General features: G+C 47.4%; 1 protein-coding gene and 3 non-coding genes across 5 annotated transcripts in view; all 4 read right to left on the minus strand.

The window, feature by feature from the left end:
• MORN4 (MORN repeat containing 4) overlaps nt 1-15491 on the minus strand; it is a 31870-nt gene that overhangs the window by 8500 nt on the left and 7879 nt on the right. The window contains exons 1-4 of one of the 2 annotated variants that reach the window (XM_073684975.1): nt 14928-15123; nt 6629-6726; nt 6131-6245; nt 5397-5506 (exon numbers count right to left, since the gene is read on the minus strand). In XM_073684975.1, the coding sequence (XP_073541076.1) occupies nt 5397-5506; nt 6131-6245; nt 6629-6695 (292 nt within the window). In that variant the 5' untranslated portion in view covers nt 6696-6726; nt 14928-15123. Of the gene's footprint in view, nt 1-5396; nt 5507-6130; nt 6246-6628; nt 6727-14927; nt 15124-15491 lie in introns of those variants that run through there. The other variant, XM_073684976.1, reaches the window with a different exon arrangement.
• Nucleotides 8384-8473, minus strand: TRNAY-GUA (transfer RNA tyrosine (anticodon GUA)). Its single transcript is given in 2 exon segments — nt 8384-8419; nt 8437-8473. It is a non-coding gene; the product is annotated as a tRNA-Tyr (tRNA).
• TRNAG-UCC (transfer RNA glycine (anticodon UCC)) lies at nt 9504-9575 on the minus strand. Its single transcript has one exon. It is a non-coding gene; the product is annotated as a tRNA-Gly (tRNA).
• TRNAA-AGC (transfer RNA alanine (anticodon AGC)) lies at nt 11291-11363 on the minus strand. Its single transcript has one exon. It is a non-coding gene; the product is annotated as a tRNA-Ala (tRNA).

Genomic DNA, 15491 nt, shown 5'->3' on the forward strand with positions numbered 1-15491 from the left:
CTGGTCTGTTAGGGAAGTGTCGGTGAAAGCATTTCATGCAGACTAACAGAGCGGATCGTGGTATTTGGAGTTTCAGAGATAAGTGTATTTGGAGTGTTTTTTCCCTTCCTCGCTTTATCATTTATCTCCTTTCCCGTTGGTGTTCCCTCTGTTGTAGTTGTGTAGTTTTTGTATGCAAGGTGGTTTTGGTTTTTCCCTTGTACTGTCTCGTTCGTCTAAGTACTGTGTGTGGGCATATTATTACTTGTCCCCTTTTGTTGTGATCGGGGTCCTTCTCAGGACTAGATTACTTAGGTGCAGGGATCCTCAGGAGGTAGGGGTTACGCTGGCGGCCTGGACCTCTGTACCTTTAACAGTACCTTCAGGTTGAGGGATTAGTCAGGGCCCCAGCTTAGGGTCAGCTTAGGCCCCCTACCTCCAGTACACAGAGACAGCGTGACATTTTCACCGACCCCTTAGTTTTTCTCCAGCTACCATGGATCCAGTAGACGGTCTAGCTCGGCAGTTGCAGAGTTTGTCCATGGAGCTGGCGGACGTTAGGTCCAAGGTTTTGTATCCTCAGGAGCAAGCCGGACCAGAACCTAAAGTAGCTCTCCCTGACAGGTTCACTGGGGGGCGGGACAAGTTTTTTGTTTTCCGGGAGGCATGTAAGTGGTACTTTCGGCTGCGGCCTCGGTCATCGGGGAGTGAAGAACAAAGGGTGGGAATTGTCATCTCGCTCCTACAAGGGGACCCACAATCTTGGGCGTTCTCTCTTCCCCCGGGCTCCCCGGCTCTCCAGTCAGTGGATAGGTTTTTCGCTGCTCTGGGACTCGTATATGATGACCCAGATCGGATCTCCCTTGCTGAGTCTAAGTTACGTAGGATCCAGCAGGGAGATCGTCCGGCGGAGGAATTCTGTTCGGAGTTCCGTAGGTGGGCCACGGACACCCAGTGGAATGACCCGGCTCTTAGGAGCCAGTTTTGTCAAGGTTTATCCGACAAATTACAGGATGTGTTGGCACAGTATGACTCTCCCGCGTCACTGGAAGCCGCTATGGCCCTTGCTATTCGCGTTGACAGACGGCTTCGGGAGAGGTGCGGGATAACTCCACCCCCTGTGATGACTCCACCTCCTACAAGGTCCCCTCATATGGTGGTTCCCCTGGTCAGTCCAGAGGAGCCTATGCAATTAGGAGGGACATCATTTCGGGGGAGGGGACCGGTGGTGCGCCATAAGACAGGAAGGTGTTTCTTCTGCGGGAGAAAGGGACATTTTATTGGGGGGTGTCCATCCCGTCCCTTGCAGAGTGAAGAGTCGTCGGAAAACTGTTGATCCCAGGTTGTGTGGTGGACGGCAATCTGGGAGTAGGTATTTCGTCCCTAGGTTCGTCTCAGTTTCTCGTACCGGCGGAGGTGGTGGTGGGTACGAGAACTGAGAGGATATCTGTTCTTCTGGATAGTGGGGCCGGGGCTAATCTGGTTGATGCTCGGTTTGCCCGGGTTCAAGGTATGCGATTGAGTGAGTTGGCTAAACCCATCCCCATATTCTCGATCGATGCCAGGCCTCTCGGTCAGGGAAGTTTTTTGCAAGCTGTGCATGACGTAAAACTTCAAGTGGGGGCGATACATAAAGAACTGTTGTCTTGCTACGTGTTGGAGGGTCTTCCCACTCCTATAGTGTTGGGCCTTCCTTGGTTAACTAAGCATAACCCGGTTATTAATTGGCAAACCAGAGAGATAAGCCAATGGAGTAAATTCTGTAATAAAAACTGCATGAACACGGTCATCGGTGCAGTTACTACTTGGGTCTTACCTCCATTTCTGGCGGACTTTGAGGATGTATTCTCGGAGAAAGGGTGCCAGGAACTACCTCCTCATCGCGTGTATGACTGTTCTGTAAAACTGCTCCCTGAGGCCAAGTTACCTAAAGCTAGGTTGTATAACCTTTCTGGTCCTGAGAGGCAGGCCATGAAGGATTATATTTCAGAAAGTCTGGCTAAGGGGCATATTAGACCTTCATCTTCACCGGTGGCTGCGGGGTTCTTCTTTGTTAAGAAGAAAGATGGAGGCCTACGCCCTTGCCTGGATTTCCGTGAACTTAATCGGATTACGGTCCGAGATCCGTATCCGCTCCCACTTATTCCCGATCTCTTTAATCAGATCGTGGGCGCCAAATGGTTCTCTAAGTTGGATCTCAGGGGGGCGTACAATCTGATTAGGATGAAGGAGGGGGATGAGTGGAAGACGGCGTTTAACACTCCGGAGGGGCATTATGAGAACCTTGTCATGCCATTCGGTCTGACTAATGCCCCGGCGGTGTTCCAACACTTTGTTAATGACATTTTTCGCCGCCTGGTGGGACAGTTTGTTGTCATATATCTGGATGATATCTTAATTTACTCGCCGGATCTGGTGTCTCATCAGGAGCATGTTAGGCAGGTGTTACAGATTTTGCGGGATAATAAACTGTATGCCAAATGGGAAAAGTGTGTGTTCGCCGTACAGGAACTCCAGTTTTTAGGCTTCCTGGTTTCAGCGTCCGGTTTTCGTATGGACCCTGGGAAAGTGCGGGCAGTTCTTGAGTGGGATCGGCCTGAGAATCTTAAGGCACTACAACGTTTCCTGGGGTTTGCTAATTATTACCGGAAGTTCATTCGTAATTTCTCATCCATGGTTAAGCCTCTCACAGACATGACTAAAAAGGGGACGGATTTTTCTAGGTGGTCTGACAAGGCTTGTCAAGCATTCTCCTCCTTGAAAAAATGTTTTGCCTCGGCACCCATACTCATTCAACCTGATGCGTCACAGCCATTCATTGTAGAGGTAGACGCTTCCGAGGTAGGGGTGGGAGCAGTATTGTCACAAGGTTCGTCCCCTGGTAAGTGGCATCCGTGCGCCTTTTTCTCTAAAAAATTGTCGTCCGCTGAGAGGAATTACGATGTCGGCAATAGGGAACTCTTGGCCATTAAGTTAGCTTTTGAGGAGTGGCGCCATTTTTTGGAGGGGGCAATCCATCCGGTCACCGTCATCACCGATCACAAGAACCTGCTATATCTGGAGTCCGCGAAACGTCTGAATCCCAGACAAGCTAGGTGGTCATTGTTTTTTACCAGGTTTAATTTTGTCGTTACATATCGTCCTGGGTCAAAAAATGTAAAGGCGGATGCCTTATCTCGTAGTTTCCCTGGGGCCGGGAATACGGACGACCCGATTCCTATCCTTCAGGAGGGGGTGGTGGTTTCGGCAGTATGCTCTGAGCTGGAGGAGGAGGTATTGGAGGCTCAGGGGGACGCCCCTGTTGGACCTCCGGGGAGACTGTTTGTTCCAGATCAGTTGCGACAAAAGGTGATCGAGGCACACCATAACTCAGTTTTTGCAGGACACCCGGGGAGTAGAGCAACTGTGGATCTCCTCTCGCGTCGGTTTTGGTGGCCTAACTTACATAAGGAGGTGGTAACTTTTGTCGCGTCCTGTGGGGTTTGTGTGCGCTCTAAGACCTCACATACCCGTCCGTTTGGGGCCCTCTTACCTTTGAAGATCCCGGAGCGTCCTTGGACTCATCTGTCTATGGACTTTATTACGGACCTCCCTCCGTCTTCGGGTAAAACGGTCATACTCGTTGTAGTGGACAGGTTCAGCAAGATGGCACATTTTATCGCTCTTCCGGCTCTCCCTAATGCTAAAACTCTTGCGCAGGTGTTCATTGGGGAGATTGTGAGGCTTCACGGGGTACCCTCCAAGGTGGTGTCTGATCGGGGGTCTCAGTTTGTGTCCAAGTTCTGGAAGGCGTTTTGTGCACGGCGGGGGATGCATTTGTCGTTCTCATCGGCTTTTCATCCTCAGACCAATGGTCAGACGGAACGTATGAACCAGAGCTTGGAGACATATCTCCGGTGTTTTGTGTCGGAGAACCAGGAGGACTGGGCTTCTTTCTTACCTCTGGCAGAGTTTGCTCTTAATAATAGGCGGAGCGAGTCCACTGGTAAGTCCCCGTTTTTTTGGGCATATGGTTTTCACCCCCAGTTTTGTACTTTCAGTAGGGGGGGCTCTTCGGGGGTTCCTGAGGAGGAACGATTTTCCTCATCACTCGCTTCAGTATGGAGAGGGGTGCTGAAGAATCTGAATACTATGGGGAACCGATACAAACGTATGGCTGATAGGAGGAGAGTGTCTGGTCCGGACCTAAGTGTGAACGATCGGGTATGGTTGTCTACCAGGAATATAAAACTTAAGGTTCCCTCCTGGAAACTGGGTCCCAGGTTCATCGGGCCGTACAGAATCAGTTCTATTATTAATCCGGTGGCATTCCGTCTTGACCTCCCCCCTACGTTTAAAATTCACAACGTGTTCCACAGATCGTTGCTTAAGAGGTATGTGGCGCCGGTGGTACCGTCACCTTTACCTCCCCCTCCAGTGGTGGTCAAGGGTAACTTGGAGTTCCAGGTATCGAGGGTCATCGATTCACGCTTTAATCGCCGGTCCCTTCAGTACCTGGTTCATTGGAAAGGGTATGGTCCTGAGGAGAGGATGTGGGTTCCTGCGTCGGATATTAACGCAGACCGATTAGTTCGGGCCTTCCACACAACTCACCCGGATAAACCTGGCCCTGAGGGTCCGGAGGCCCCTCGTAGAAGGGGGGGTACTGTCACGGGTGTGTCGCCACGAAGATCGTCACGATTACACAGCCTGACTTCTCGCAGCTGACTTTTTGGTGCTTTGTGTTTTTCGGCAGTGAGGGAGTTAATTCTCTCTCTCTCTGTGCTAGACGAACGAGGTCCAGCCTCGCCCAGCTGCAATCAATGCTGCTGTAGTGAGACTCCTTCATATGTCTGCTGCTCTGTTAGGGAAGTGTCGGTGAAAGCATTTCATGCAGACTAACAGAGCGGATCGTGGTATTTGGAGTTTCAGAGATAAGTGTATTTGGAGTGTTTTTTCCCTTCCTCGCTTTATCATTTATCTCCTTTCCCGTTGGTGTTCCCTCTGTTGTAGTTGTGTAGTTTTTGTATGCAAGGTGGTTTTGGTTTTTCCCTTGTACTGTCTCGTTCGTCTAAGTACTGTGTGTGGGCATATTATTACTTGTCCCCTTTTGTTGTGATCGGGGTCCTTCTCAGGACTAGATTACTTAGGTGCAGGGATCCTCAGGAGGTAGGGGTTACGCTGGCGGCCTGGACCTCTGTACCTTTAACAGTACCTCCAGGTTGAGGGATTAGTCAGGGCCCCAGCTTAGGGTCAGCTTAGGCCCCCTACCTCCAGTACACAGAGACAGCGTGACAGACACCCATGCATGTCTAAAGGGGAGAGGTGGGAATAGTTGTTGGGTCAAAAGGGTCAACGTTCTTATTTGTCATGACTTGTAAAGATAAAATGAAGGTAACAGAAGACAAGATAACATCATTTGACAGCAGCCATCTTACCGTAGCCTTCCACGCGGCCCCCTTTAAATTCACCCTCATATTTCATCTTGTCGTATCGGGTGAATACTCCGGCTCCTTGAAATTTTCCTTGAATGAACTCCCCTTCGTACCTTATTAGTATTCGGAACAAATAACACATTGTTAATGACAATAAACAAAAAGGAATTAATTAGGGAGGGCGAGAATCGCTTTATCTTTTAACTCAATGCACTGGTGTGTTTACTTAGCAATTGCAAAAAGGCTTATACTGGAATCCCAAAAATAGAGCCAAAAAAATAAATAAATACAAAAACTGAACACTGAGGAAAACGTAAAAAACAAAAACAAAAAAACACAACTTCTTATCACTTTCTAAAAAGAAACAAAACAACAAAGTAACCGAAGGTTCCTCAAAATTGGTCCTATCCATGCAGATGAACAAATGTGGGAAATTGCTGTCACTCACCCTGCTTCTATCGCCGACCCCTGATGACGACTCGTTTCAATGAACGAGGTGACGGGGACTGAAGATGTGGGGCGGCCATGATAGAAGCTGTGGTAAGTGACCTCCGTGTTGCCCCCCTGATGACGCTTCATTTCAGGGTGGAAAATGAATTAGTAGAAGCGACAGCAGCCCCAGCCTCCCCTCCCCCCATTTGAGAATACCTAGTGCATTCTGGAAGACTAAAACGGATAGTCATCGAAAGTAAGAAAAAAAAGCTATACAGCTTACTCAATTTCTGATTTTCACTTACCTTGAGCCATCTGGAAAGGTCAGAACCCCACAACCACTGAATAGTCCATTCTCAAACTGCCCTACATACATGGCTCCGTCTCCAAATAATAACTGGCCTAGGCCGTGCCTCCGACCTGCGGGGTGAGAGTGATGGGCACATTAGTTCATTACTATAGAATTACAAAAACATGGCTGCCAACAATGATATACCCACATGGACATGTGACCTGTGTAGCCAATCAATAACTGCAATGGTGAACTTAGTGGTGTTGGCTGCAGCCAGTGATTGTCTACAGTGGTCAGATGCCCATATTGAAGTATCATCATGGTAGGGGGGCATCACTGTGACACCAGAATGGAACCGCGAAGTGGAGGGACAGGAGCCATGGGGACTTGGTAAGGCGAGTTGTGCTCAAGTGCTTGGACAATCCCTTTAAGTCAGTGGAGTCTGAGCCATCTTTTTGTGAATGGGAAGCATTGAATAACCAATGCAGCTGATCTAAGGCCGGGTCCTTACCTTCTCTCCATTCTCCGTGATATTCCTCCCCGGTGGAATAAGTAAAGGAGCCTTTAATCAGTGTCATGACTCCGGGAGGTCACAAGGAAGGGCGAAAACTGTTAGAAAAAAAGAGAAGACGTGTCAGTTCTTACTACAGGTCATCAATATTTCATTACCGGGAGGGTCCGGCACTCCCACCAATCCTGCGAGTCCAAGTACGGCACCACAGGTGGGTAACCAATAACAGGTTGCGGCACATACTTGAACACCATTTGGCCTTATTTGTTGAGAGTTGAACCCTCAGTGATCAAATCTGAAACTCCAGGAAAGCCCCTTTAATACAAGGGATACTTGTATCTTTTAGTATGTACTTGAGCTGTTGCAGAACCTCTTTTTTTTAAAACAGAGTTTCATGTCAAGTGTGTTTTTAGCAGCTGGTTTGCTTAATACAGTGACATTCAAAACGTACTTCACATATGGTGCCCATAACAGTGCCCCAAACTGTACCAGCCATAGTGTCCATAAACAGTGCCAAACACAATGCCCATAACAACCCATAAACAGTGCCAAACACAATGCCCATAACAACATAATAACAGTGCCAGTGGTCACCATTGTGCCCCCCGATACATGCTCATCCACAAATGCTCCAACACAATGCCCGCCATAATGTACAAAGCCACCAAACAATTGATTAAAGGGGACCAGTCACTTTCCATAAATATGTATTTTTTAAATAGGTATAAATGCCGCTGTTCTCCTGAATCCGGCGATGTTTTTCTTTTTTTCCTGCGACTCTCCGTTCCTGAGATACGGCCTCCTCTTCTTAGTATATAAATGTAATCTTATTAACAAGTGGGTGTGGTCTTCAATTCTTCTCTGTGGGCGTGTCCTTGAGGACCACGCCCGATTGGCTTCCAAGACTAGAGTTATGTACGGGAAAGAAGAGGTCGTATCTCAGGAACGGAGAGGCGCAGGGACAAGAGAAAGACCACGCCGGATTCAGGAGAACAGCGGCATTTACATTGGATAAAACAATTCAATATTAACAGCAAGTGACAGATCCCCTTTAAATACTACACCCTTAGTACCAAGCACAGTAGCACACTGCCAACCAGGGTCGCCAACCGTCCAGAAATTACAAGAAAGACTGTAAAAACGTGGTCACTTTTTTGCCCTGTCTGTAAAACAATGTAAAGCATCCGTGAGTTTCTTGAAGCTGATGAAACGTATTATTCTGACTTATTATTTTACAGTTCACAGTGAATGCAGCTGATGTCTTGTATCAGAATTATAGGCTGTGGACATTTATTACCTATAATCAATGCGTCTGTCTGTGATTTTTTTGGTAAGCTGTCCAGAAAAAAAATAAAAAGTCAAGTTAGAAACCCTGCGTCAACGCACCATGTGAAAAGGCAGACAGTGATGAATTTCCACCTCTTCGCTGCCCTGCAAACCTTCAAATTTACCATGTGGCACCCCGACATGTGTATCACAAACATGGGATATCGCTTGAATATGTAGATGCTATGTAGGCAAAGCTACAATATAATGCGCTAACGTCTCCCAGGTAATGTGATTATTCCATTTTTGTGTAGTACAGTGGCGCCCCCTGGTGTATTATTAGATTTTTTTTTTTTTTAATGTTTTTAATGCATATTGCATCATTTTAAAAGAATAAAAAATTATTTTCCTTGATTCTCAGGACTTTACAAACGTTAAAAACTATACAAAATAATGAATAGTGTAATTACAGAGAAAAAAAAAAAATTCTCCTTCGAGCCGGAATCGAACCAGCGACCTAAGGATTACAGCCTCGTATTCCACTACAGTCCTCCGCTCTACCAGCTGAGCTATCGAAGGAACCTGCAGGCTGCCTGTGCTGCTGGGGAGATAGACATACAACACAGCAAAGTATGCACACTCAACAGCTACAGCCAATGCCACTGCTCACAACTAAAGCACACCTCCCCAAACACCTTCTGTGGTCACCACCAAAGCACCCCCCCAACACCTCCTGTGGTCACCACCAAAGCACCCCCCCAACACCTCCTGTGGTCACCACCAAAGCACCCCCCCAACACCTCCTGTGGTCACCATCAAAGCACCCCCCCAAACACCTCATGTGGTCACCATTAAAGCACCCCCCCCCAACACCTCCTGTGGTCACCACCAAAGCACCCCCCCCCCCAAACACCTCCTGTGGTCACCATCAAAGCACTCCCCCCAACACCTCCTGTGGTCACCACCAAAGCACCCCCCCCAAACACCTTCTGTGGTCACCATCAAAGCACTCCCCCCCAACACCTCCTGTGGTCACCATCAAAGCACCCCCCCCCAAACACCTCCTGTGGTCACCACCAAAGCACTCCCCCCCAACACCTCCTGTGGTCACCACCAAAGCACCCCCCCCAAACACCTCCTGTGGTCACCACCAAAGCACCCCCCCCAAACACCTCCTGTGGTCACCATCAAAGCACTCCCCCCCAACACCTCCTGTGGTCACCACCAAAGCACCCCCCCCAACACCTCCTGTGGTCACCATCAAAGCACTCCCCCCCAACACCTCCTGTGGTCACCATCAAAGCACCCCCCCCCAACACCTCCTGTGGTCACCACCAAAGCACCCCCTCCCCAAACACCTCCTGTGGTCACCACCAAAGCACCCCCTCCCCAAACACCTCCTGTAGCCACAGCCAGAGCATCCCCCCAACACACATCCTGTGCTCACAGCCAAAACACATTCTATACTAACTATATTTACTGAGGACACAATCATGTAGGAAAGGTCTGGTCATTCCACAATATGAATATCAAAATGCAATAAAACATATAACATTGTCAATTATATAAAATAAAACCTTTTTCCAGGGAGAAAAAAAAAAAATCTTGCTGCGTTGGCCGGGAATCGAACCCGGGTCAACTGCTTGGAAGGCAGCTATGCTCACCACTATACCACCAACGCTCCACATTGACAGCCAGTGTTCTAGTCTCTCCAGTAGGCTTCACACTGATACACTGCGTTCTATCCTCCCCATTCTGATGGCCGCGAGGAATGAAACAAGAGATTCGAACGTCCACTTTACCGGAAACACAGAACACTTAACCCTTGGTGTATCCGTCTATGGTATTATATGACTGGTGTATCCGTCTATGGCATTATATGCCCGGTGTATCCGTCTATGGTATTATATGCCCGGTGTATCCGTCTATGGTATTATATGCCCGGTGTATCCGTCTATGGTATTATATGCCCGGTGTATCCGTCTATGGTATTATATGACTGGTGTATCCGTCTATGGCATTATATGCCCGGTGTATCAGTCTATGGCATTATATGCCCGGTGTATCCGTCTATGGCATTATATGACTGGTGTATCCGTCTATGGTATTATATGCCCGGTGTATCCGTCTATGGTATTATATGACTGGTGTATCCGTCTATGGTATTATATGCCCGGTGTATCCGTCTATGGCATTATATGCCCGGTGTATCAGTCTATGGCATTATATGCCCGGTGTATCCGTCTATGGCATTATATGACTGGTGTATCCGTCTATGGTATTATATGACTGGTGTATCCGTCTATGGCATTATATGCCCGGTGTATCCGTCTATGGTATTATATGCCCGGTGTATCCGTCTATGGTATTATATGCCCGGTGTATCCGTCTATGGTATTATATGCCCGGTGTATCCGTCTATGGCATTATATGCCCGGTGTATCCGTCTATGGCATTATATGCCCGGTGTATCCGTCTATGGCATTATATGCCCGGTGTATCCGTCTATGGCATTATATGACTGGTGTATCCGTCTATGGCATTATATGACTGGTGTATCCGTCTATGGCATTATATGCCCGGTGTATCCGTCTATGGTATTATATGCCCGGTGTATCCGTCTATGGTATTATATGCCCGGTGTATCCGTCTATGGTATTATATGCCCGGTGTATCCGTCTATGGCATTATATGCCCGGTGTATCCGTCTATGGCATTATATGCCCGGTGTATCCGTCTATGGCATTATATGCCCGGTGTATCAGTCTATGGCATTATATGCCCGGTGTATCCGTCTATGGCATTATATGACTGGTGTATCCGTCTATGGTATTATATGACTGGTGTATCCGTCTATGGCATTATATGCCCGGTGTATCCGTCTATGGTATTATATGCCTGGTGTATCCGTCTATGGCATTATATGCCCGGTGTATCCGTCTATGGTATTATATGCCCGGTGTATCCGTCTATGGCATTATATGCCCGGTGTATCCGTCTATGGCATTATATGCCTGGTGTATCCGTCTATGGTATTATATGCCCGGTGTATCCGTCTATGGTATTATATGCCTGGTGTATCCGTCTATGGCATTATATGCCTGGTGTATCCGTCTATGGCATTATATGCCCGGTGTATCCGTCTATGGTATTATATGCCCGGTGTATCCGTCTATGGTATTATATGCCTGGTTAAACACATTATTACACCTCTTTCCCACACGTGTCTGATGTTTACCCTCCTCTGCTATAACATTGCACAGGGTGGATGATACGTAAAACATTGAAAAAAAAGTTTTATTTATCAATAGGAAGAATTGGAGAAATCAAAATATAATTAAATGATGGTAATATTCTGAATGAAATTAAAATAATGAATGAATAGAAAGAAAAGACTGGAGGATGCGGGCATCGATCCCGCTACCTCTCGCATGCTAAGCGAGCGCTCTACCATTTGAGCTAATCCCCCTCACTGGAAGCTGCGCTACTAGATGGGCTTATTGTGAAAAGGAAAGATGAAGGTTCCTTTAAACAAGAAAGAAACATAAGCCCAGTCTGTACTTTTTTTTTTTTTATTGATCAGTATTTTTATTTACTGATTAGAGTGCTAAGATCAATCACATGATATATTGGTAAACCAGAAAAAATACCCGAGTTGCAATGAAATATTGAAACCCCCATCAATTCACAATTGTTTTTTTAGGTTCTATTTGAGGGATAGTAAATATGATCTGACAACAAAATGATTCTCCCGGTCTGTAACAATTACAATGACACCGAACTTGTATGTTATTTAAGTAATGAAAAAAAAAAATGAATCGTTAGAAAAAAAATAAAATAAAATTGGGTTTGTGTTGTTAATTTCTGATCCCCGGAACCTTTTCATTTTTCTGTAGTTTTTATTAGTATCATTTCAGGGCACTTTACATATTTCGATCACTTTTTAATATTTTGTAGGACGAGTGGCAACAATAGAAAAAAAAAAAAGGGCATTCAATTCTGGAGTTTTAACTTTTTTAACGGGTTAGATAATGTTATAGTTTGATAGATAGGACTCTTACGGAGGTGTTTATATTTATATTGTGAGCCCCAATGGGGACAGAGATGATGATGTCTGTACAGCGCTGCAGAATGAGTGATGCTATATAAGCAAGTAAAAAATTATATATATATTTATTTATTTTTTGCAAAATATAGGGACAATGATGAAAGTGATGGTCTCCTATCAGACCCAGCCTGTAACCAGCAGGAAGGTTATAGGGAGTAACGCCGCACTCGGGATTGTGATTTGGGATGCAGGGTCGGTACCAGACCTTTACAAAACACTCGCTCACGTCTGCATTTTTGATCTGTTTTGACTGGTCCATGAAAAATGCATTGAATTCATAATAATGTCAAGCGCCTGAATAAATGGAAATCTATCTGAGAGCCGCAACTGGAGCTACATGGAGAATTTTCGTAGCGCCCAATTTTTGGCCCAATTCTCAGCCAGTAAAAAAAATGGATGAATGTCATGGGCGTGCAATCCATTTTCATACATCAGCAATTATTACAATTTACAAGACCAAATACAGTTTCATATGTTAAGGAATTGCAATGTGCCCGTAAAAATCAGATGTTATACGGATGATCTGTATGGGACCCATAGACTTGTATAGGCGAGTCTCAAGTATATATATATTTTTTAATCCAGATTGTATATCTAGTTCTAAATACATCACAATAGACCATATACCAGCAGCAATTTTCTTTCCAGAAGCCCTAAAAGTAGCCGTCGGCTGTACAAGGGTACTCTGTGTAATTAAGTCTAGACAGCCGGTGGGATGATTTAATCATGTAATGGATCCCGCAGCCCACTCCTCATGTGTGATGTCAGCGGGCAATTGCCTCACAATTCCCAGAACACCACTTGTCTTAATAACAGTAAAGAATAGGAAAAGCAACTAACCCCACCCCTTTAATATAGACTGTCCTCCACCTCCATGACAAGTCGCCACATGGCAGCGTTCCTTCTTTAGATCTCATCCACGCCTGGGTCACTAATAGTGGTAACAGGTGTACAAAAAGAACATGGGATGTGTGCTGCCACATGGTGCCCTATGTGTCACCTTATTATAAAGGCGTGAAATCAGAGGTGCAGTGACCACGTCTATAGGTGCCGTACCATAGCTCAGCATCATGTGGAGTTGTCCAGTGTCATAGTAGGACCACGAGTAGGACCCTTTTTCAATGCTTTTTCAAACGGTTTTCTTCCCATTGATGTTTTTTTTTAGGGTGTCTTAAATGGATTTTGTTAAAAAGCCATTAAACCTTGAAGAAAACACGATTTATTTATTTTTTTATGCACATCCTTCCCACTGACTTCTATTGTAAAGTACTGAGCGTCATCCTAGCAGAAAACAACAGATGATCGGCCGGGTCACTTCTTATAAAACGCTCGTCATCTTTAAAAGCCTGAATCGTTTAAAAGATGTTCAAAAGTCTGACGGTGTGACCAGCGAGTCGCTATCACATAGAAATTAATAGGACCAAGCTTTTGATCGTTTTGTTAGCGCTTTTTCTGCCTCTTTTTTTTTCAGCGGACGGCTCAAAAAATGGCAGAAAAATAAGCAGTGTGAACATACCCTTACGGCTAAGTGTAGAAAGGCAGCCCATAAACACAAAACCCGGCCCGTGCATTAGCAAGAAAAGCAAAACCACAAAGCAATAAATTATTCCAATACTGGATGGGGGCAGAGGTCAGAGGAAACGGAGAGCGGTAAATTATCGCAACAAAGTAATTCCCTGGGGACGGAGCGCAGAATATCACCCTGTGTATAATATACTGAGCTGTAACAAGGCTGAGGATTCCCCAGAGGCTCCGGATACAGAGCAGCGAGAGTGTGCGCAGTGTGAGTGTGTGCAGTGTGTTAGTGTGCGCAGTGTGTGTGTCCGTGACTGTGCGCAGTGTGTGTGTCCGCAGTGTGTGAGTGCGTGTTATTTTAGGTGTTCGCTTTTTATTTCTAACACAAATCTTGCGACGTGTTAGGCAAAAATAAGCACTTTTCTTTTCATTTTGCACAAAAATTCACGAACAGCGTGCGTCATTTTGAAGAATTTGATGCAAAAAAAAAAGGAGGCCACATCGCACCCTTCCCAGAACAAGTGCAGGCGGCCACGTCTCCCCGCTCTCCGGACAAGCGCAGGCGACCACGTCTATCCCCTCTCCGGACGAGCGCAGGCGGCCACGTCTAACCCCTCTCCGGACGAGCGCAGGCGGCCACGTCTAACCCCTCTCCGGACGAGCGCAGGCGGCCACGTCTAACCCCTCTCCGGACGAGCGCAGGCGGCCACGTCTAACCCCTCTCCGGACGAGCGCAGGCGGCCACGTCTAACCCCTCTCCGGACGAGCGCAGGCGGCCACGTCTAACCCCTCTCCGGACGAGCGCAGGCGGCCACGTCTAACCCCTCTCCGGACGAGCGCAGGCGGCCACGTCTAACCCCTCTCCGGACGAGCGCAGGCGGCCACGTCTAACCCCTCTCCGGACGAGCGCAGGCGACCACGTCTAACCCCTCTCCGGACGAGCGCAGGCGGCCACGTCTAACCCCTCTCCGGACGAGCGCAGGCGGCCACGTCTATCCCCTCTCCGGACGAGCGCAGGCGGCCACGTCTATCCCCTCTCCGGACGAGCGCAGGCGGCCACGTCTATCCCCTCTCCGGACGAGCGCAGGCGGCCACGTCTAACCCCTCTCCGGACAAGCGCAGGCGGCCACGTCTCCCCCCTCTCCTGACAGCTGCAGGCGGTCACGTCTAACCCCAGAATGAGTGCAGGTGCTATGGAACCCCATAACTTGATCATGTCACAGTGTCCCCAAAACAATTCAGCCCCCATAATGGCAGAAATAACACACAGTGCCCCCACAACAAAGTTCCAGCAGCCTCATAACAGCTGCTATAAACTTGCATGTGATAGTAACGGCCGGGTCACCCCCGCAGAGGCAGCAGGTGATGCTCACACGTCAGTGACTGGCCCGCCAGGTGTAGGACACTTACAGTTCCGGGCTGTGGCCCTCGGGGCTCTCCATACACCTCGCCGCTCACTCCCTGGCTCTGCTCCCGGCCGCCTCTGCTCCTGTCTCCTTCACCCCCCACCCCCGGTATCAGTCTGTCGGGTCCTGATGGTTGTTGTCATGACAACACAGCTCATCGACGCCTGTGATTGGACAGCTACTGACACCAGGAAAGCCGTCCAGCGGCCATTTTTAAAGATGGAAACTATGGATAGGACCGTCACGTTCCAGCAAATACTTTCATTCATTTTGTCTCTACACTTAACACATAAACTGAAGAATGACCCAAGCTCCAATATTTAACTACCTGTTTTTAAATATTAGAAGTTCTTTTTTTTTTATACCGACACAGCCTTAGCGGCCATATTTGAAAAGGGCAGAACGTCATGAGAGCGCCGGGAAAATACGGCCCGTCTACAGTAAATAGTCATTGGGTTAACCCTTGTGCTCGGAGAAGGCGGAGTCTCCTGTTTACCACGCCTCCTTACTTCCACCATTAGATGCGGAAGTGTTTGACGTTGTCACGACAACGTTTATCGTCGACCAC

The sequence above is a fragment of the Phyllobates terribilis genome, unplaced genomic scaffold (genome assembly GCF_046119375.1).
Source record: "Phyllobates terribilis strain yellow unplaced genomic scaffold, ASM4611937v1 Scaffold_5__5_contigs__length_657084704, whole genome shotgun sequence".
Taxonomy (NCBI): Eukaryota; Metazoa; Chordata; class Amphibia; order Anura; family Dendrobatidae; genus Phyllobates; species Phyllobates terribilis.